Source organism: Euprymna scolopes, chromosome 8 (assembly GCF_053919585.1).
Source record: "Euprymna scolopes isolate OS-2025 chromosome 8, ASM5391958v1, whole genome shotgun sequence".
Classification (NCBI taxonomy): Eukaryota; Metazoa; Mollusca; class Cephalopoda; order Sepiida; family Sepiolidae; genus Euprymna; species Euprymna scolopes.
Genome location: NC_136489.1, coordinates 145134450 through 145151949, shown reverse-complemented (window position 1 = coordinate 145151949; position 17500 = coordinate 145134450). Strand labels below are relative to the sequence as shown.

General features: G+C 34.7%; 1 protein-coding gene across 3 annotated transcripts in view; it reads right to left on the bottom strand.

Annotated features, from left to right (window-relative positions):
• Window positions 1–17500, bottom strand: part of LOC145283811 (cilia- and flagella-associated protein 206-like) — a 340960-nt gene that overhangs the window by 154306 nt on the left and 169154 nt on the right. For all 3 annotated transcript variants that reach the window (XM_080132896.1, XM_080132898.1, XM_080132897.1), the window contains 2 exons: window positions 10106–10224; window positions 3621–3740 (listed from right to left, as the gene is read on the bottom strand). In XM_080132896.1, the coding sequence (XP_079989022.1) occupies window positions 3621–3740; window positions 10106–10224 (239 nt within the window). The remainder of the gene's footprint in view (window positions 1–3620; window positions 3741–10105; window positions 10225–17500) is intronic.

Below are 17500 nucleotides of genomic sequence, written 5' to 3'. Positions count from 1 at the left end.
CTTATCAAAGTATTATTATGTACATCTATATCAAAAACACTTGTAAGCGTTTTTTTTTTTTAATTTTCAAATTTTTTATTTCCATACTTTGTGGACCAGGCGCGTGCCAGATCAAACATACCTATTCCTGTGTCTCGTTACAACTTCTATCATTATATGTGATCAGTTTTCTATAATAGTCAACCATATAGGAGCCTATTCGTGACCAGACACACACACAGACGTTCAGCTTTATATATATATATATATATATATATATATATATATATATATATATATATATATATAGTTAAGGAGTGAAAAGCAAATATGTATAAATGATGTGATTAGTGAATTTTAATTCTTCAGCTTAAGTGTGGAATTTTTATCCACCGATGAAGCTTCTGTATCCCACCATCAGTGATATTTTGTATATCATAAAAATATATGTTCTTGAAATAGTTTTCAATTGTTTATAAATAAAGCGTTTTTGAAGGAAATATTAAATTTTTCTCTGAATAGCCAAGGCTTATGTGATATATATATATATATATATATATATATATATATATAAATTTGTATTCCTGTCTTTTTATTTGTTTGTTCACAATTTGATTAATATATACAAGAGGTTCACTACTTTACTCTTTCATTTATTTCCAGATATAGTGTGATTCTTGCAAACTAGATACAATTAAGAGATCATCTCATTTGCATATGACATTAAGAAAAATCGATTTTATTAAATAGCGGTATGTTAATAAATATTTCTAGCGACAGAATTGTTTTAAGTGTTCTATTTAAAATTATTATTTAATAAATTTTAAACAATAATTATATTGATAATATACTTAATTTATTTGGAATTATTATTCCAACATCGAATTTTTAAAAAAACTTTTAGAGTTATTTGCCCCTTAGAATCTTCCGAACATTTTATTTGTTTGTTGTTATTATTGTTTAAACAGCTATACAGAAATCGGTAAGTTTTTAAGATGTGATCCAGTGTCGTTTAATACCTAAAACAAAAATTAAGATCTACTGCCCCCCTCTGAATTCCACAATTTACACTTTTCTTTCTTTTTTCACGTTAATCTCATCGATTACAAACTTAAATTTCTAATTTTAAAAAAAGGTAAAATTTTACGACGTTACAGCGTTGTTTAACCCCTAAGAAAAAAATAGGACCTACTTGTTGGGGCCCTAATACATTTAAACAGCCTTTATAAATAATATGAAAGAAGAAATTTGGAAAAAAAAAAGAAAATTAACATTTTAAAGTGGGGAATCACTTTTCTATATAAATTTAACGTAAAGTGAGGACCCACTTTTTGGCTACAAAGCGTTCAACGAGACATGTCATCTCTAGCATTTTTTCAAGTTTGATGATCGAGGAGGGTGGGGCAAAACATGAAAATACAGTTTTTTCTGGTGGGGGCGGGAATTACATTTGAAACATAAAATAATGATAAATTTAATTAATTTTTATGACACCATTCTGTACTTTCACCTAACAATTCTATAAACAAAATGAACCCTAAAATATGACAAATTCAATTTTTTATTTTGGAGGTGGGAAGATTACATTAGAAACATAAAATGACAAAAAATTTAATTTATTTGTTTTTTGGAATTAATTTTTGGTAGATCTTCATTTTTTTAGAGGTTCTACCTACTTGGCTATTATTTTTTTTTTTTTTTTTTTTTTTGCGATCGCACAGGCATTCGCTGCTATTTTTATTGAAACAAAAGTTGTAATGACTTATTCTTATTTTTTAGGGGGGTCTTTACAGTACTCAATATCCGGAGAATAGTTTCTTTTATTTGTATCCATTCTGCCGAAATATCTGGTGGAGAGGGTATATATATATATCTTAGAAGATGTAAGCAGAGGTAATATTAATTCCTCAAACAGAATAGATTTTGATCAAAATCGGTTTAGTTTGTTTTACAGCATATCAACCATCTACATGTTATTTAATTTCAAATAAAGTTATCAAATATAATTCTATAAAATAATTATTTTATATTCTTACAATACATGGCTCTCTCAGAACACATTAAATTACTCTTAGAAAAAAACTTCTCAAAAATACATTATTCTTAAAATGAAATTTTACAGAGAGAGAACTTTCAGAAAAAATGCTTTCACAGTGCAATACTCTCTGAATACATTGCTTTCAGAATACGTTATTCTTAGAAGAAAATTTTACAGAGAAGACAGAAGCATTATTTTCAGAAAACACTACTCCAAGAAAACATTACTCTTTGAAGACATTACTTCCAGAAAACATTGTTCTTTAAAACAATAACTCCTTAGTAACCTTCTTTGTTTTCAACACAATTGACCTTCAGCCACTGCCTTGTAGTATTTATTTGAAAAAAAAAAGGAAAAAAAGATTTTGACATTATTTTCATCAAATTGAATAATACGATTGGGGATGAACTTAATGATACTAAGGCATAAGGTGACCAACCGATTGATTGAATCAGGCTTTTCAAATCTCCCATCTAGTTTAAGTAGTGCAAAGTGGAAGACTGACTCAGCCACCAGGATCCTATTCTAATGTGATACTATTTATGTAATATGACTGATTTTTGTTTTTGTAATATAATGACAAGTTGGGTGATATGATCGACGCCTCAACCCCAAAGTGTTAGGAATTAAAACAAAACAGAGGAAAGAAGAGAAAAAAAGAGGGAAAATATAACAAAAAAGAGGAAATAAGTTTATCAGCAAAATAATAGAGATAGTTGTTTACCAAGGTATACTAAGGAAGCTAAATAGGATTGTTAATCAAGGTGTGGTCTTGATTTAAGATAAAGGACCGAACAAAAGATTGGTCAATATGTTTAGAATTAGTTTATGGTCAGTTTTGGGAGTAGCTATGAGTTTTGGGATAGTTTACAGACAGTCTAGGGTTTGTGATAGTTGAAACAGTTGTGAGTTTGACACAGCTTGGGCCAGATTGAGAGAGCTTTAGGAGATCGACTGAACTATCCTGCCATAGTTTTGCCAGACTTTAGCCTTTAACAATTGTAATTATTCATGTTCTTATTTGAACATGAATAATTACAATTTTACTGTTTACTTTTATATTCAACGTAATTTCTATGTTGTTATCCTTCTCTGTCCATGTTTGTATTGTTTTTGCAACCAACAAGTTATAAAACTGACCTCCATACACATCAGCCTTTGCAACAGATAAAACGTCTCGGGATTCTATCTCACCAGACTATAAAGAAATTGGTACTCCTCAAACAACTGTACTTGGTAATGCAATAATACAGATTCGGACAATAAAATCATATTGGAAAAATGTTTTCTAAGTAACAGATCATTCACGACCAGAGTCAAATTCTTTCGGATGTTTTGGAAGTATCTTATGTTTAATCAATAATCCGATTTCAATTTTTAATTAAAAAAAATCATAGATAGGTATTTATATAGAAATACGTACAATCGTACAGAATATATATTATATAAATTTACAGATTCTCCAATAGTTTGCGAGTTCATTTTTGTTTAAATTTATTTCTGAATTCATCTAGTTTACTCTCATATTGTTTTACACTGATTAAATAATTTGTTAAAAGAAGAATGTCATTTTTTATTAATTTCAGTGTTACTTCATACTTACATACACTTGTGCAGTTGGTACAGCTGCTTTGGCTTGGACTGTGTTTTGCAGTTGTTCCAGACGATCTTTTAATTGTTTCTCATGAGCTTCCACCAATCTTGCACAGCTGATCACATCATTCTTAAAATAAAAAACATCTATTATCTCCTAGTTTGCTTATAGATATATCATGAACATTTATCTATAATATCTAGAAAAGTGAGAATGTGTGTGTGTGTGTGTGTGTGTGTGTGTGTGTGTGTGTGTGAGGACACTTCTCAACCCATAGACTTAACAAATTTTTAATCTACAGGCTTGAAATTTGGTATATAGGGTATTCAGGCATGGAAAACTTTTTAATCAGATTTCATCCAGAAAAAGGATTGCTAAGGGATCAAAATTGAAAAGTTGGTACGTGAGGGTCATCGGATTTTTATCTATTTGTTAACTGTTTCATGAATGCACATGCGTGAATTGTTTACATGACAGCTTCTTTATATTAAGAATAAGTAGGCTTGAAAACACTTTTAAAAGACCGTGCCAAGCTGGCCTAATGGTTATCGTTCTTGACTTACTGTTTTTAGGTTTTGGTTTCGATCTCAGCTCGAGTATTTTTTTTCTTTTTTACTTACAAGAAGTGAACTGTTTATAAAAAACATAATCCTCGCGTGCACATGTCTCTTTTTTTTCTGTTTTTTTACTTAATTTTTTTTTTTTAAGAATTTAAGGTTACATTTAATACCTGTGGTATTTCTGTTTATAATCAATAATAATTCTGAATTAATTAAAATATAATATTTATGCATATTTTATGACTGAACAATGCTGGGTGGCCTGCTAGTATTTCTAAAAATGTATTTTTGATAATTTCGTCATGACAAGATACAAATTCTATCATTTCAGAACCGTACAGTTCCATACGGAGGCCAGTAAATAAATGTAAGCAAACTAATTGCTGTTGATTTCATGCTGAAAGTCTGTAGTCATTTGATTTGAAGAATAACATCAAACATAAAAAGAAAAACTTCTCTATATTAATTATCAAGGCCTGGAGATCACTCGAGGATAAGGGTTAATGAGTGCACAGTAGTCTATGGGACAATATCATAGGAATCGTTAGTAGTGGAAATATGGTAAACTGGATTACTTAAGGAGACGGTTCATTAAGAACTTGTTCACATTGGACTTGAAGGGATGTAAAATATTAAAAGTTTTTTTTTAAATAAACTTATATAACTATATAATTATAAAGCATTTCTATTTTAATTCAATAAGTGTAAACATATGTGATACAGGATTTTATTCACATAGTGGGGCGGCCTTGCTCAGTTGTAAAATATGCTTAAATATATTTTAATTCATACAGATTTTGTACTTATTTTTACAGAGCTAATTCTCTATTGAATATTATATTGTAATTAATATATGATACTGATTTCAAAAGATTTTTTAAACATGACTTTGGTGCTATCAGCTAGAATCGAAACTAAATCATTTAGTGCTCCAGCCGCGTTCCCTACCATTTGAGTTACAGACAGATCGATAGGAAATATTTAAAATTCTGAATGAATTTACACACAAAAGTAATAAAAATATGTCGGCAAATTTAAAAGAACATTTTGCATTTCAACTCGCCAACATATGTTATTCATCCAATGTTATAAACCATTCTTGGTGTATGATTACTATTTCCTGTTAATTTCAGTGTTATGTGACCTGTAGTTTAAGAGTTTATCGGTTAAATATTTTCACACACATACATACATACATATATCTGTTTTATTTCTATAAAATATTCTTAATGCAAACTAGAAAAAATTTAACAACATCAACACAAATAATCCTATTAAAAGTATGTATTTTATTTTTGTTGATAAAAATCTGTTTTAATTTGCTTTTATGTTAACATACAATATATATATATTATAGTTGAATATACGGCATAATTGCATTGACACAGCGGTTCTTGTCAGATCACCGAAGTTAAGCAACGTTAAACCTGGTCAGTACCAGATGGGTGACCATTTGGAAATTCTAAGCTCTGTGTGCTCTCCGTTTATCTCGGCATTTGTTTCCAGTCGTCCTGTTCATAAACTTCACTTGCCACTGGTATTTAACAATGTTGACTCAGGAGAGATGTGGTTGGAGATTGAACACCTCCTGCCACGAAAATTTCACGCGCAGGCACCCCTGTGTGTGTATCTATGGTCTGTTAAAGACTGAACGAGCCTTGATTATGGTTGAAAAGAAAATAAATTGTATAAGCAACATTCAATCACCTATACTTATGGAAAAGAAAACTGTAGTTATGAATCTTAAAAAAAAAAACAATAAAGTTTTCGTCAATATTTTCCCTTACCCAATAGCAACCATTTGTTCGACAACAGCATTTGTAATGGCATCAATTAGTTTGAGTCACTTAATATCCACAATCACTATTTAGCGGGGTCCGTTCGTCATGGTGGATACTCAGATAGCATGTGTCGTTTGCCTTTTAGATGTCAACCAGTTTTATGCTCTTTGCTCTTTGTGTGAGTCGATTTATATGTAAATTAGCTTAACTCTTACTCGATCTCGCAGGGAGATCTCTTCTATGCTACAACTACTACAATAAGGGTTGGTGACAGTAAGTGGTTATTGACACTGACTGCCTACCTGAGTGTACCAACTTCGAATCTGTTATAGTTCGTTCTGCATAAACAGTCTGCAGTGCTAAGTACAGGCGAGTTTGTACTCATGTCGGTGTGCATCGTTTGTGTTGATCAGGTTCCCTATGCGTTTGTTGAATCAACAACCGTCCAGCCGTCGAATTTTCCAATGTGCATGTCACAGCTAACACGTTTTAAACTGGTGAGTTCTTCCATAACGTCCAGTCATTGAGTTTTTTTTCTTGAGGTGGGTTAGTTATTATATCCCAAACTATTTTAGTTAATGGTGCCGGCATGCCACAACACAAAATGCATGGCTGATTATGTGGGGCGACTTCGTAAATTTCCAAAAAGGCGTCCACTTGTACAAACCATAATTTTGCATCTTCTGCAAATGGCGGTAGAGATATAAAACTCTTTTTTTTTCTCTTTTTTTTTTCAAAAAAAAAAAAAATACAATGAACGGATCAAATGAACAAAAGAAAATTTTATGGACTAGCTGTCCAAGAGAAATTTGCACACAAAAAAAACGTTTTTTTTTTGTTTTTTTTTTTCAAAATATAAAATGTCACAATTAATAAATAATACTAAAAGGAAAAATCGTCTTTTTAGTGTTCTTCTGTAGTACTTTGTAGTAATTTTTTACTTGAAGAAAAAAAATGTTATCAAAACTAAAGCAAATTATTCAATGTAGTTTAAGTTAAGACTTACAACAATGAATAATCTGTTCGTCCGAAGCAAAAATGTTTTTTTTTGTTTGAGCTAGTTGCTCTTTTGTAATTCCAGTAGGATGTTTAAACCGATGTTAGGTCGATTATGTTTCTTTCCGTACACTGATAATGTGCTCATCGAAGAAGGGGTCATCACTTTAGCGAGGTCCGTTCGTCGCAGTGAATACTCAGATAGCATGTGTCATTTGCCTTTTAGATGTCAACCAGTTTTATGCTCTTTGCTCTTTGTGTGAGTCAATTTATATGCAAATTAGCTTAACTCTCACTCGATCTCGCAGGGAGATCTCTTCTATGCTACAACTACTACAATAAGGGTTGGTGACAGTAAGTGGTTATTGACACTGACTGCCTGGGTTTACCAACTTCGAATCTGTTATAGTTCGTTCTGCATAAACAGTTTCACTCAAAATGTTGACAACTTTCACATGGTACCTCCTGTAAGTTCTCTGTGTCTTTTCTAGAAAAAAATTCTAACTAAAAAACTATCAGGGAAACCAATGTCAGCAGCAGACTCATCTGATTCATATTAAATGGCTAAATTATCAATGAGTACAATTGTCACAAAACAATATTTACATGGAATGACAGATGCTATCAGTATGCTGACATTTACTCTTAAAACTGCCAAGTAGATCGTCACCTGCTGCATAGCAAAAGTTCTGACCCTGGTTTACAATAAGATATTTGATATGGATATGATCTCACTATTTGAAAATTTGGACTAATATTAAATCCAGAAAATGCATTTCTTTTCTAAAGAGGTCAAGTTTCTTGGTTATATTGTAGGCAGCAAGATATGCATGCTTAATCCTGAATACATGGAATTATAGAAATAAAAGCCCCAACATCACATTAGCTAAGATATAGTTTCCATTATTAACGTTGTTTACTTGAATTAAATGAAATAAAAAATCAGCTATTTTCACAGACAATCATTGAATTTCCTGACTTTGCATGACTTTTCATAATTATTGATGTCAGTGATGCGTGCAGAGCCATTGAAGAAAGACCAAAGCAATTATATTAACTCCACAGAATAAAAAGTTAGAGCACAACTGAACGAAATATAATATATAATAAAGTGGACGACATCAAAAATCCGACTTCTTTCTGTGTAGCTACCTTTTCATTATCTGCCCTGAATATGAGTCACTAACTTATCAGAACCAGTGTGAATTCAAGAATGCCAAAATTCGATAGTAGCAGAAATAAATTTTATGATTCAAGTTTGCTCTGGAATTTGTTAAGCGCGAATTGAAAATTCAGCAGACATAACATTCAAAATTTAAGGTTTGAATATACATATTTATGTAATAGTTTACACTTGGACAGCTAAGAATTAATACAAACACACATTAAGATTCTATGATTGTTTATCCGCCATATTGGTTTGAAGAAAATGTTAATCTTATCACTTTCTTTTTGTCAACAAGAAGTTCTTGTTTTATATATAAAATGAAGTATTTAAATTTTGTTGGAGTATTTTTTTGTTCTTTTAGGTCGGTTTGATGGCGATGGTACTTTTCATATTTGGTTGGATTGTGTTTGCAGTTGTATGGGGATATTGACACTTTCTGTAAGGTTACAGCTTTGTTGTAATGATGATTTTGGATCATCTTGTTTGATTGCTTGAGTTGGTTGTTGGGAATGATTCTTCGTTGTGGTCTATACAATAGCTGCAAGTGTCTTCTGTTATGTGTTCATATCATTGCATCATGTGGATTTTGACGATGTAGCTACATGGCTTAGTTCATTTGTCTAACCCTGTTGCTGGCTACAATGTGTTATTTTCCTGAAAAATAGACACTTTGCGGGCTATAATTACTTTGCGTATGAGCAGATATAAGAGAATGAGCAGCAGCTGAAGGATGGATCGCAAACGATTGTATTAGCAGCAGCAGCGTTTGAATGCATATGCAAATTAGGAAGTGTGCGCAAGTTGACAGATAGTTGAAGATAAAGAAAAAAAGGACACTATGCTGTTGGGAAAAAATGTCGATGGTGAAGGAGACAGATGTATAAAGTGAAGGCAAGAATAGGCCGGTTGTCGCCAGCATGCAGTTGGAGGGAGGAGAAGCGCACCAAGTTAGATGGACATGTGGCAACAATAGACTTTTTAAGTGATATCGAGGCTGGAGAATAATTGTAAATAAATGCTTTCTGTTAAAAAAGAAAAAAACGTCGACGCGGATTTTTATTTTTTTTCTTTGTCTGTAACTGTTATACAGGGTGACTAAAAAAAAAACAAAAGCTAAATGGAGGCCATCTAGAACATATGCTGTAGAACGGAGAAAAAAATGCCATTGATGTGATGTTTTGAATATAATAAACTGGTTATGACCAAAGTTTCATTTCATTCGGACAAAACACCAAAAAACAGCGCCAAGTTAGAGTTGGGGCCCGTTTTTTTTTGGGGGGGGCACCCTGTATTACATTTGACTTGGGTTGGATGTAATGAATGCATGAATTCCAATTCCATAGCAAAATAGTGGAATTCATTCGATACTTCCACTTGATAACTTGCATTGTTTCATCAAAAGCATGGAATTGCTAAGATTCTATCAAAGTTTTTCAAACACAACTTGAATAAAAAATGTTTTAATTCCAAAAAGGTTGACAGCCCAAATGCACATCTTATACAAATCCATGTATAAATCGAAATGAGGCCTCAGGGAACTGTTGCAAAATCAAATTCTGATTTGCTATATTTTTAACTAATCAGAAGAATATGACTCAAATTGGAGTGTTGACATGCCTCACCAACAAAAATCAGCTTAGCTGCACTCGGTCGTGAGACATCAAAACCTGCATGAAGACTACCATTCTGTTTTTTATAAAGAAGAATAAGACAATGATAAAGAGAAGATGGGAACTTTGATTGCCACATCAACACAGATATGCAACCAGCAGGTCCTGTTGACAAAGTGAACATACCATGGAGACTGAAAAATATCCCAACTATGCTACATTAAACTCTATAAATACTCATAATTGTAATTAAAATTTACTATTAAAGATTTATTTATTCTTCATTAGTGTAAGATGTTTAAATTGCCCAAATGTAGTGAGGGAGTAAGTAAAATGATTTAAGTTTTAAAAAGAAAACAAAACTAATTTCTTAACTTACCAGAATAATTCTCAAGTATACTTCCAGTTGTCGTACATTGAATTGAGATTTTTTCAATAACTCCAGAACATCAGCATTAATTGTATCTTTTTTAACCATCAAGACATTCTCCAGAATTGCTGAAAAAAAAACATAAAAAATTATAATTCTAAACACAAAAATCAATTTAATTTCTAAGGCCTTTAAGCTTTTTATTTTATTTATTTTAAACAATCATCTAATTCATGAGAGTTTATCAGTTTTTTTTTTTTTTTTTTTTTTTTTACTCTTATTACATCCTAAACAAGGCATTCTTGCACTATTTGACATGGATCCTTGGGATTTTCTGTCAATCATGGCTTGGGATCGACCAACAATCACCAGATTAAACCAAGCAAAGTAACAAAAACGGACGAATTTCAAAACAATTTCGGGAGGAAAAAATGAAAATACAATAAATAAAAATAACTTTACTCTACCATAAATTTACTGAATATTTATTTGTTTTTTAAGAAAAGTTGTATTTTGTATTGTTTTTTTTTAATTTTATTTTATTCAACAAAAATGTTTGTTTTTTGTTTTTTGAGAAAAGATTAATGTTTTTTTACTGTAAATTGTTAGTACAGATTTTTTCCCCCAGAAAATTTGTAGTAAACGTTTTTTTTTTGTTAACAGAAATTATTTTTCATAAGAAAAGATGAATAATTTTTATGAAAACCGTAAACTGTTAGGTGAAAGTACAGAATTTTTTATCAACAAATGTTATGTCTCCACATAAATTCAATTAGATATGTAACAAGAAGCTTCCGGTTGGTTCCACATTCTTGTTTCGCTGTTTTGCTTCCTTCCACATCATTTTGACATGATCCGTTGTTGCCTTTGGTCCCTGGCAGAACATATTTGTTTATTATTGGAAGGAGGGTTTCAGCATTTTGGTTTGGTACCATTTAACGTTTCAACATGTGAACAATGCCCAGCTTAATCCAGTGATTGCCGGTCGAGCCAAAGCCATGATTGACGAAAAATCCTGAGGATCCGGGTCAAATACTGCAAGAGTATTGGGGCTGCTAATTGGGACCAAATTTCCAGGGATATTATGCAGGGAGTTGAGTAACGAGATAACACTTGAACTTCTGCATGTCAGCATATTTAGGGAAGCATGGACTTGGGAGGGAATTCCAAAATCTAGCAGTTCAGGGGAAGAAACTATTTGAGTAGACGGTTCTCTAGCATCTAAAGATCTCTACAGTGTAGAGGTGGGATTCTGTTGCTTGTTGGGTTAGTTGGGGGTATTTATGAAGAGGGGGTACAAGAGTTTATCAGAGCACATTTCATTAAAATACTTGAAAAACAAGTACAGAGATGCAATATTTTGGCGATGGGACAAAGGCTGAAGATTAGTTGCTAGTATGGAACCTATTAGGTTAGTGACCCTTTTTTGAACCCTGCCTAAGAGCGAGAGACTAGTGGTAGATGCACTAGCCCAGCTGTGATAAGAATATTCCACGAATCGGCAAATAGTGGTTTTGTAGAGGCACAGAATACATTCAGGTGTGAGTAATCTTTTAGTAGAGAGAGCCCACCTTCTTTGCAGCAGTTTTGGTAATGACCTTAATATATTTGTTCCAATTCATGTTTCCTGGAGTCCGAGCAGTTTGAACATAGTACTTTCAGATAGAGTATCATTAGCCATGGAAATCAGTAGTTGTGAGAGTTTCTTAGAATTATTAAAAGAAACGAAGCTTAGTCTTGGCAGCATTAAATGTTATCATTCATTTTAGTCCCCATTCCCCTACAAACTGGAAGTCTTCCTCTAAGCTTTATCCATTTCTTTAAATATATGTTGATTCATTTTTTCCTTTAGTCTGTTATAGTGCTATCGGCAAAAATACCCATCTCGTACACAATTATGACATTTATGAAGATCAGAAACAATAAAGACTCCTGTGGCATACCCACACTTATATCATGTTTTAATGTATGATCATCAAAGATAACCTGGATTTTTTCTTATCTGAGAAAGATTCATCCAGTAATAGCATATAGTTTAATTTTCATGAGAAGGCTGTCATGTCAAACCCTGCCAAATGCCTTAGATTATCTACAGCTACTGCCCTAGCCTCCTTTGCTTTATCCAGTGCATGGTATATACGTTTGAGGATTACAGTTAGGATATCTGCAGTAGAACGGGCTTTCCTAAATCCATACTGTCTGTCAGAAAGAATTATATTATCTATAATATGGTGGATTAGTGCTTGGTTGATTAAGGACTCAAAGATTTGGGTGAAAAGAGGGAAGAAGCTAATGAACAATAACTGAGTGGGTCAGTCCACCAGAATTCTTGAAAACTGGTATACCAGAAGCAATTTTCCAGCAGTCAGGAAAACAAGATTCGGTTATGCTGATAAGTTTGAAGAGAACAAAGTCAACCTCAGTGGAGCATTTTTTAAATAGTATAACAGGGATGAGATAAGACTATCACACCTTCGAGGTGCCCAGGTTTTTATGACATCACAAAAATGGGAAGAGGTCATTTACAGATCATCGAGTGTGACTTCTGTCCACAAAAAGAAATTTGGGATTGGTGGTTTGTTGAGTCTAAAGTGGCATTGGTGGCAAACTGCCGGACAAGCAGGTTTGTCTTCTTGGTTGCCATACAAACAACCTCAAGGTTATTAGATAGTGGGAGAATTGTTTATAACCTATACTATTATAGATTTTCCAGAAATTGCAAGTTCCTAATTTCTGTGACTGAATGCATTTTCTGGTGAGTTCAGCCTTCTCTTGGCTACAGCCATTTCACTCTTGCAAGTATTTCTAGCTTCTACATAGTTTGTCTATTTATACTGAATTTAAGTTGAATTAGTTTGTGGAATGCATGTTGCTTTTGAGCAATGAAAGTTGTGCAAATAGAAGCGAACCATTGGGGAGTTTTCTATAGAACTTCTGTGTGGGAACATATGCTTCAATTGCTATTTTAAAATATTCAGTAGCTTCATTTGCACACTGTTACACAGGAACGGAAAAGATACCACTTCATGGGGCATCTCTGATGTGACCTTCGATGGCTTCCCACTCTGCTTTTTTGGAGTCCTTTGTCGTTTTGAATAATAGCTCTTCAACTTGGGGTCGAGAGTTTAGAGTGATGCCTACCAATATTACAACATGATCAGCATTTTGAGTGGCATTTGTTATTCTATCCGCGGGAACTGTGGTCAGAAATTGTTAAGTGTTGAGACATTATGTTGAACAAAGATGGCAGCGTAGTTCAGATCAGATCCTGAGTGTAATTGGCAGTCACCAAGATGGCGGCCAAGAATCAAATATGGCCCGTGACGTAGTTAACGGCGAACTGATTGGATCCAAAATTCGACAATTTTTTATAGTAACTTTGGAAGGTTTTTATTAGTTGTTTAGCACAGCCGGTGGTCATAAAAACGATTGACGAATTCATTGGTCTCATACCTCTTACTAGGAGTCAAAAATAGTTTACACACACCCTTTTTTGATATAATGGAAAAAACCTTTTGGATTCAATTTTTGGTTTGACTTGAGAAAAGGAAAGAAAAAGAAAATAAATAAAAATGAAATAAACAAATAAATGAGCAAATAAAAATAAACAAATAAAATAATTGTTTTTTTGTTTTTTTTGGGGGGGGGAGTTGTCTTTATTCTCATTGGTCAAAAGGAATTGTTAATATATTGGTATAATGTGTGCAAAAAGAAGCCATTTTTTTTTTGTAAATGATATTGAATTTTTTTTTTTTGATACATATAAAAACAAACACTTTTCAAATATATATAAACATACAAATAGAATACTTTTCAAATACATATAAACATATGCCCAAAAATTCACAAATATACATTTTTTGTTTTGTTTTGTTTTTGACAAATGTTTGCCAAAATAAAAAATGATATAAAAAATTATTTGACAAAGAGGAAATTTACAAAGAAAAGGTTTTAAAACGTGACTATTTTGTTTGTTTTGTTTGTTTTTTTTAACAAAATCTGGAAACATTATGTTAAGTATTAGTTGGTTAATTTGGTTAGTAAGATAGAAATGGTCACAGTTTAACGTCATGCCCGGGACATTGCTCGAATTCCTGTTCTATTAAATAATTATGGAGTGTTAAATTCCAATTGTGTGCACTTTGTTTTAGTCCATATAACGATTTATTCAGTTTCCACACGCAATTTTTATTTTTCATTTTAAATCCCTCTGGAGGGTAAATATAGATTTCACAGTCAATCGGAGCATTTAAATAAGCATTTTTTACATCCATTTGATGTATTTTTAAATTGTATTTAGCGGCAAGTTGTAATAAAATTCTAATTGTCATTAAATTTGTCATTGGTGAAAATGTTGCAAAATATTCCACTCCAGAAATTTGTGAAAAACCTTTTGTAACGTGCATCCAGGAGATAAGCGCCCGCGTGTTTGCGTGTTGTATGGGTACGTGGGAGAGACGGATGAGATGAAAAGACTTACCTCGAGACCAGCTCAGCGTTACCGACCAAAAATAGAAAAAAAAAAGTATTGTAAAGTATGATGTCTCACAAAGTCACACGAATTCTCGGAATATGCAAATTTAGCCGGCCTAGAACGACGATAAAAGCGGGTGAGGAAAAAGACGTTGGGAGAGCGACGATTGAGTTGGCCGGGGAATCGTGTGGCTGTTGCTTCTTGTGCCGTGTGACGATATTTTACCGTTGTTGGATTCCGTGCAGAACCGGTGTATATACGGTTATTGAATTGCTGCAACATTTATAACATCTTTTCCTGAACTTACCGTGTTAAAGAGAGAGTCGGGCGCCATCTTGAATTTTTCCTTACACATATCTGTTACAAGCTATTTCGGCTATTTGGCCTCTAGGACTATGACCGAGTCGAAATTTGACTTAAAGCTCATACCCGAGTTTGACGGGTCCCCGTCCATCGTCGACTGGGTTGAAAGGGTCGAGCTGACGTGCGACCTTTGTGAGGTGAAAAGGGTACACACTGTGATTCCCCTGAGATTGGCTGGGGGTGCCTTGAGTGTATATCAGCAACTCAGTGCTGCCGAAAAGGGAGATGTCACCGCAATTAAAGCTGCGCTGTACAAGGCATTTGCCATGGATCCTTGTACGGCCTATGAAAAATTTGCTTCCCGAAAACTTCTACCAGAGGAAAGCGTGGACGTTTTCTTCGCTGAGTTAAAGAAACTCGCAGTTCTGTTCGGTGGAGGGGTGTCGGAACGGACGCTCGCGTACGCGTTTGTGACGGGCCTTCCCACTCGGGTGAAGCAGCTACTGAGAGCCTCAACCAGCGTTTCAACAACAACCATGGAACACTTGATGGAATGTGCTCAAGCCATCATCAAAGATGAGGAGGACCTGGGGGAACCAGTTGTGATGGCGACACAGACAGGCCAGATTGGCGCTCGGGAGATTCCGAATCAGAACCCTGCAAGCAATGGGAAATGTTTTCGCTGCGGCCGACGCGGACATTTTGCAAGGAATTGCACCAACAGGGGGCGTGTGCGCTGTTTTAATTGTGGCGGTTTGGGGCATCTAGCCCAAAACTGTGTGGGAAACGTATCAGGGGAGAGGACGTCAGCGCCGCCCTGCTCCCCAAGCAAAATTTGAACAAGGCGCAACCAGTGATGACCGTCTACGTAAACAGGATACCCTGCTCAGCACTTCTCGACTCAGGCTGTTCGCATACTATAGTGAGCGTCAGGCTGTGTCCAAGTTGGACTAAGAGGAAGATCAAAGTCACCACGATAGGAGGCGAGACCCAAACATGCTGTGGAACTGGAACTGTCAAGATCTACACGGACACCGGTGCAGCCACTAAGATCAATGTGCTCGTGACCCAAGGAAATCTCCTGGGGTTTGACCTGTTGCTCGGATACGATGCCATCAAGGCGCTGGGGGGAGTCGCAATTCATCGGGATGGAAAGGTGCGATTCTTGGAGGCCCCAGTGTGTGCAGCGCTCCATATCGATCGGCCGGATGTTACAGTGGACTACGACTCGCGCAAGAGGGCCTGGATTGCATCTTGGAAGTGGACCGAGGGAATGGCACCGACTAAACTCAAGAATGGGGTTGCAGAGTACCCTATACCCAGTGAGGCCCGAGCAGAATACGAAAGGGAACTAAAGGCGTGGATCCAAGATGGCTGGTTAATCCCCTACCCTGAGGACAAGCTTGGGCCTCCCAAGGGTTTAATACCCTTGATGGCAGTAGTCCAGCATAACAAGTCGAAAGTACGGCCCGTGCTGGACTATAGGGAGCTTAACAAGCATATTGAAGCCTACACTGCCGATGCTGATGTATGTGTCAGTAAGTTGAGGGAATGGCGTCAGAAAGGCACTAATGTCTCGATATTGGATTTACGAAAAGCCTATTTACAGGTGCGAGTTGATGAGACGTTGTGGCCGTTCCAGACAGTTTGGTTCCAGGGGCAGAGGTACTGCCTTACACGCCTTGGCTTTGGCCTAAATGTGGCACCACAGATCATGAAGACTATTGTCAACACAGTATTGTCCCAAGAAAAGCCCATGAGGGACTCAACGTCAGCTTACATTGATGACGTATACATCAATGAAGATGTACAGTCTGCGTCGTGTGTCAAAGAAAAGTTGGCTCAGTTTGGTCTGGAATGCAAGAATCCCAAACGTTTAAGGGAAGGAGCACGTGTATTGGGATTGGATGTTTATGAAGGATTCCGTGCAGAACCGGTGTATAAAGATTATTGAATTGCTGCAACATTTATAACATCTTTTCCTGAACTTACCGTGTTAAAGAGAGAGTCGGGCGCCATCTTGAATTTTTCCTTACACATATCTGTTACACCTTTTGCAACAAATCTTGCTTTAAAAGTTTCACTGCCTTAGAAGCTGTGATTTTTTTGGAAAAAACCCAGCGTGAAGAAATTATATTTTTATCTGTTGGTTTTGCCACTATTTCGTATGTGTTATTTTCTGATAAAGCTTTCAATTCGGATTTCATAGCTTGTTTCCATTCTTGGTGATTTTCTGAATTAATCACCACATTATAACTTTCCAGTGCGCTGTTCAACAACTAACAGTAATCCACAGCATAATCTTGTATCTTTTCAATTTGTAAGAAGTCTGGCCTTTTTCGCTCCCTTATTGAGTATCGACGTGTCTGGTTAATATTTTCATCATAAGTTCTACTGTAATTGTCGTCATTATTAATATTTTCATTGTGATCGATTAAGATGCTAGGTAATATTTTCCGTTTTTCATCCACTGGATCGCCATTTTTTAAATTTAATGTATTATTGAATTTTACACATCTAACCCTTGTTATGGCATTCTGGGCTGGAAAGTAGATTAAATATGCTTCATATGGTGTTTTACCTAATCTTGTATTGAACGATCTATTTCTGATATATGCTGGTGCCAT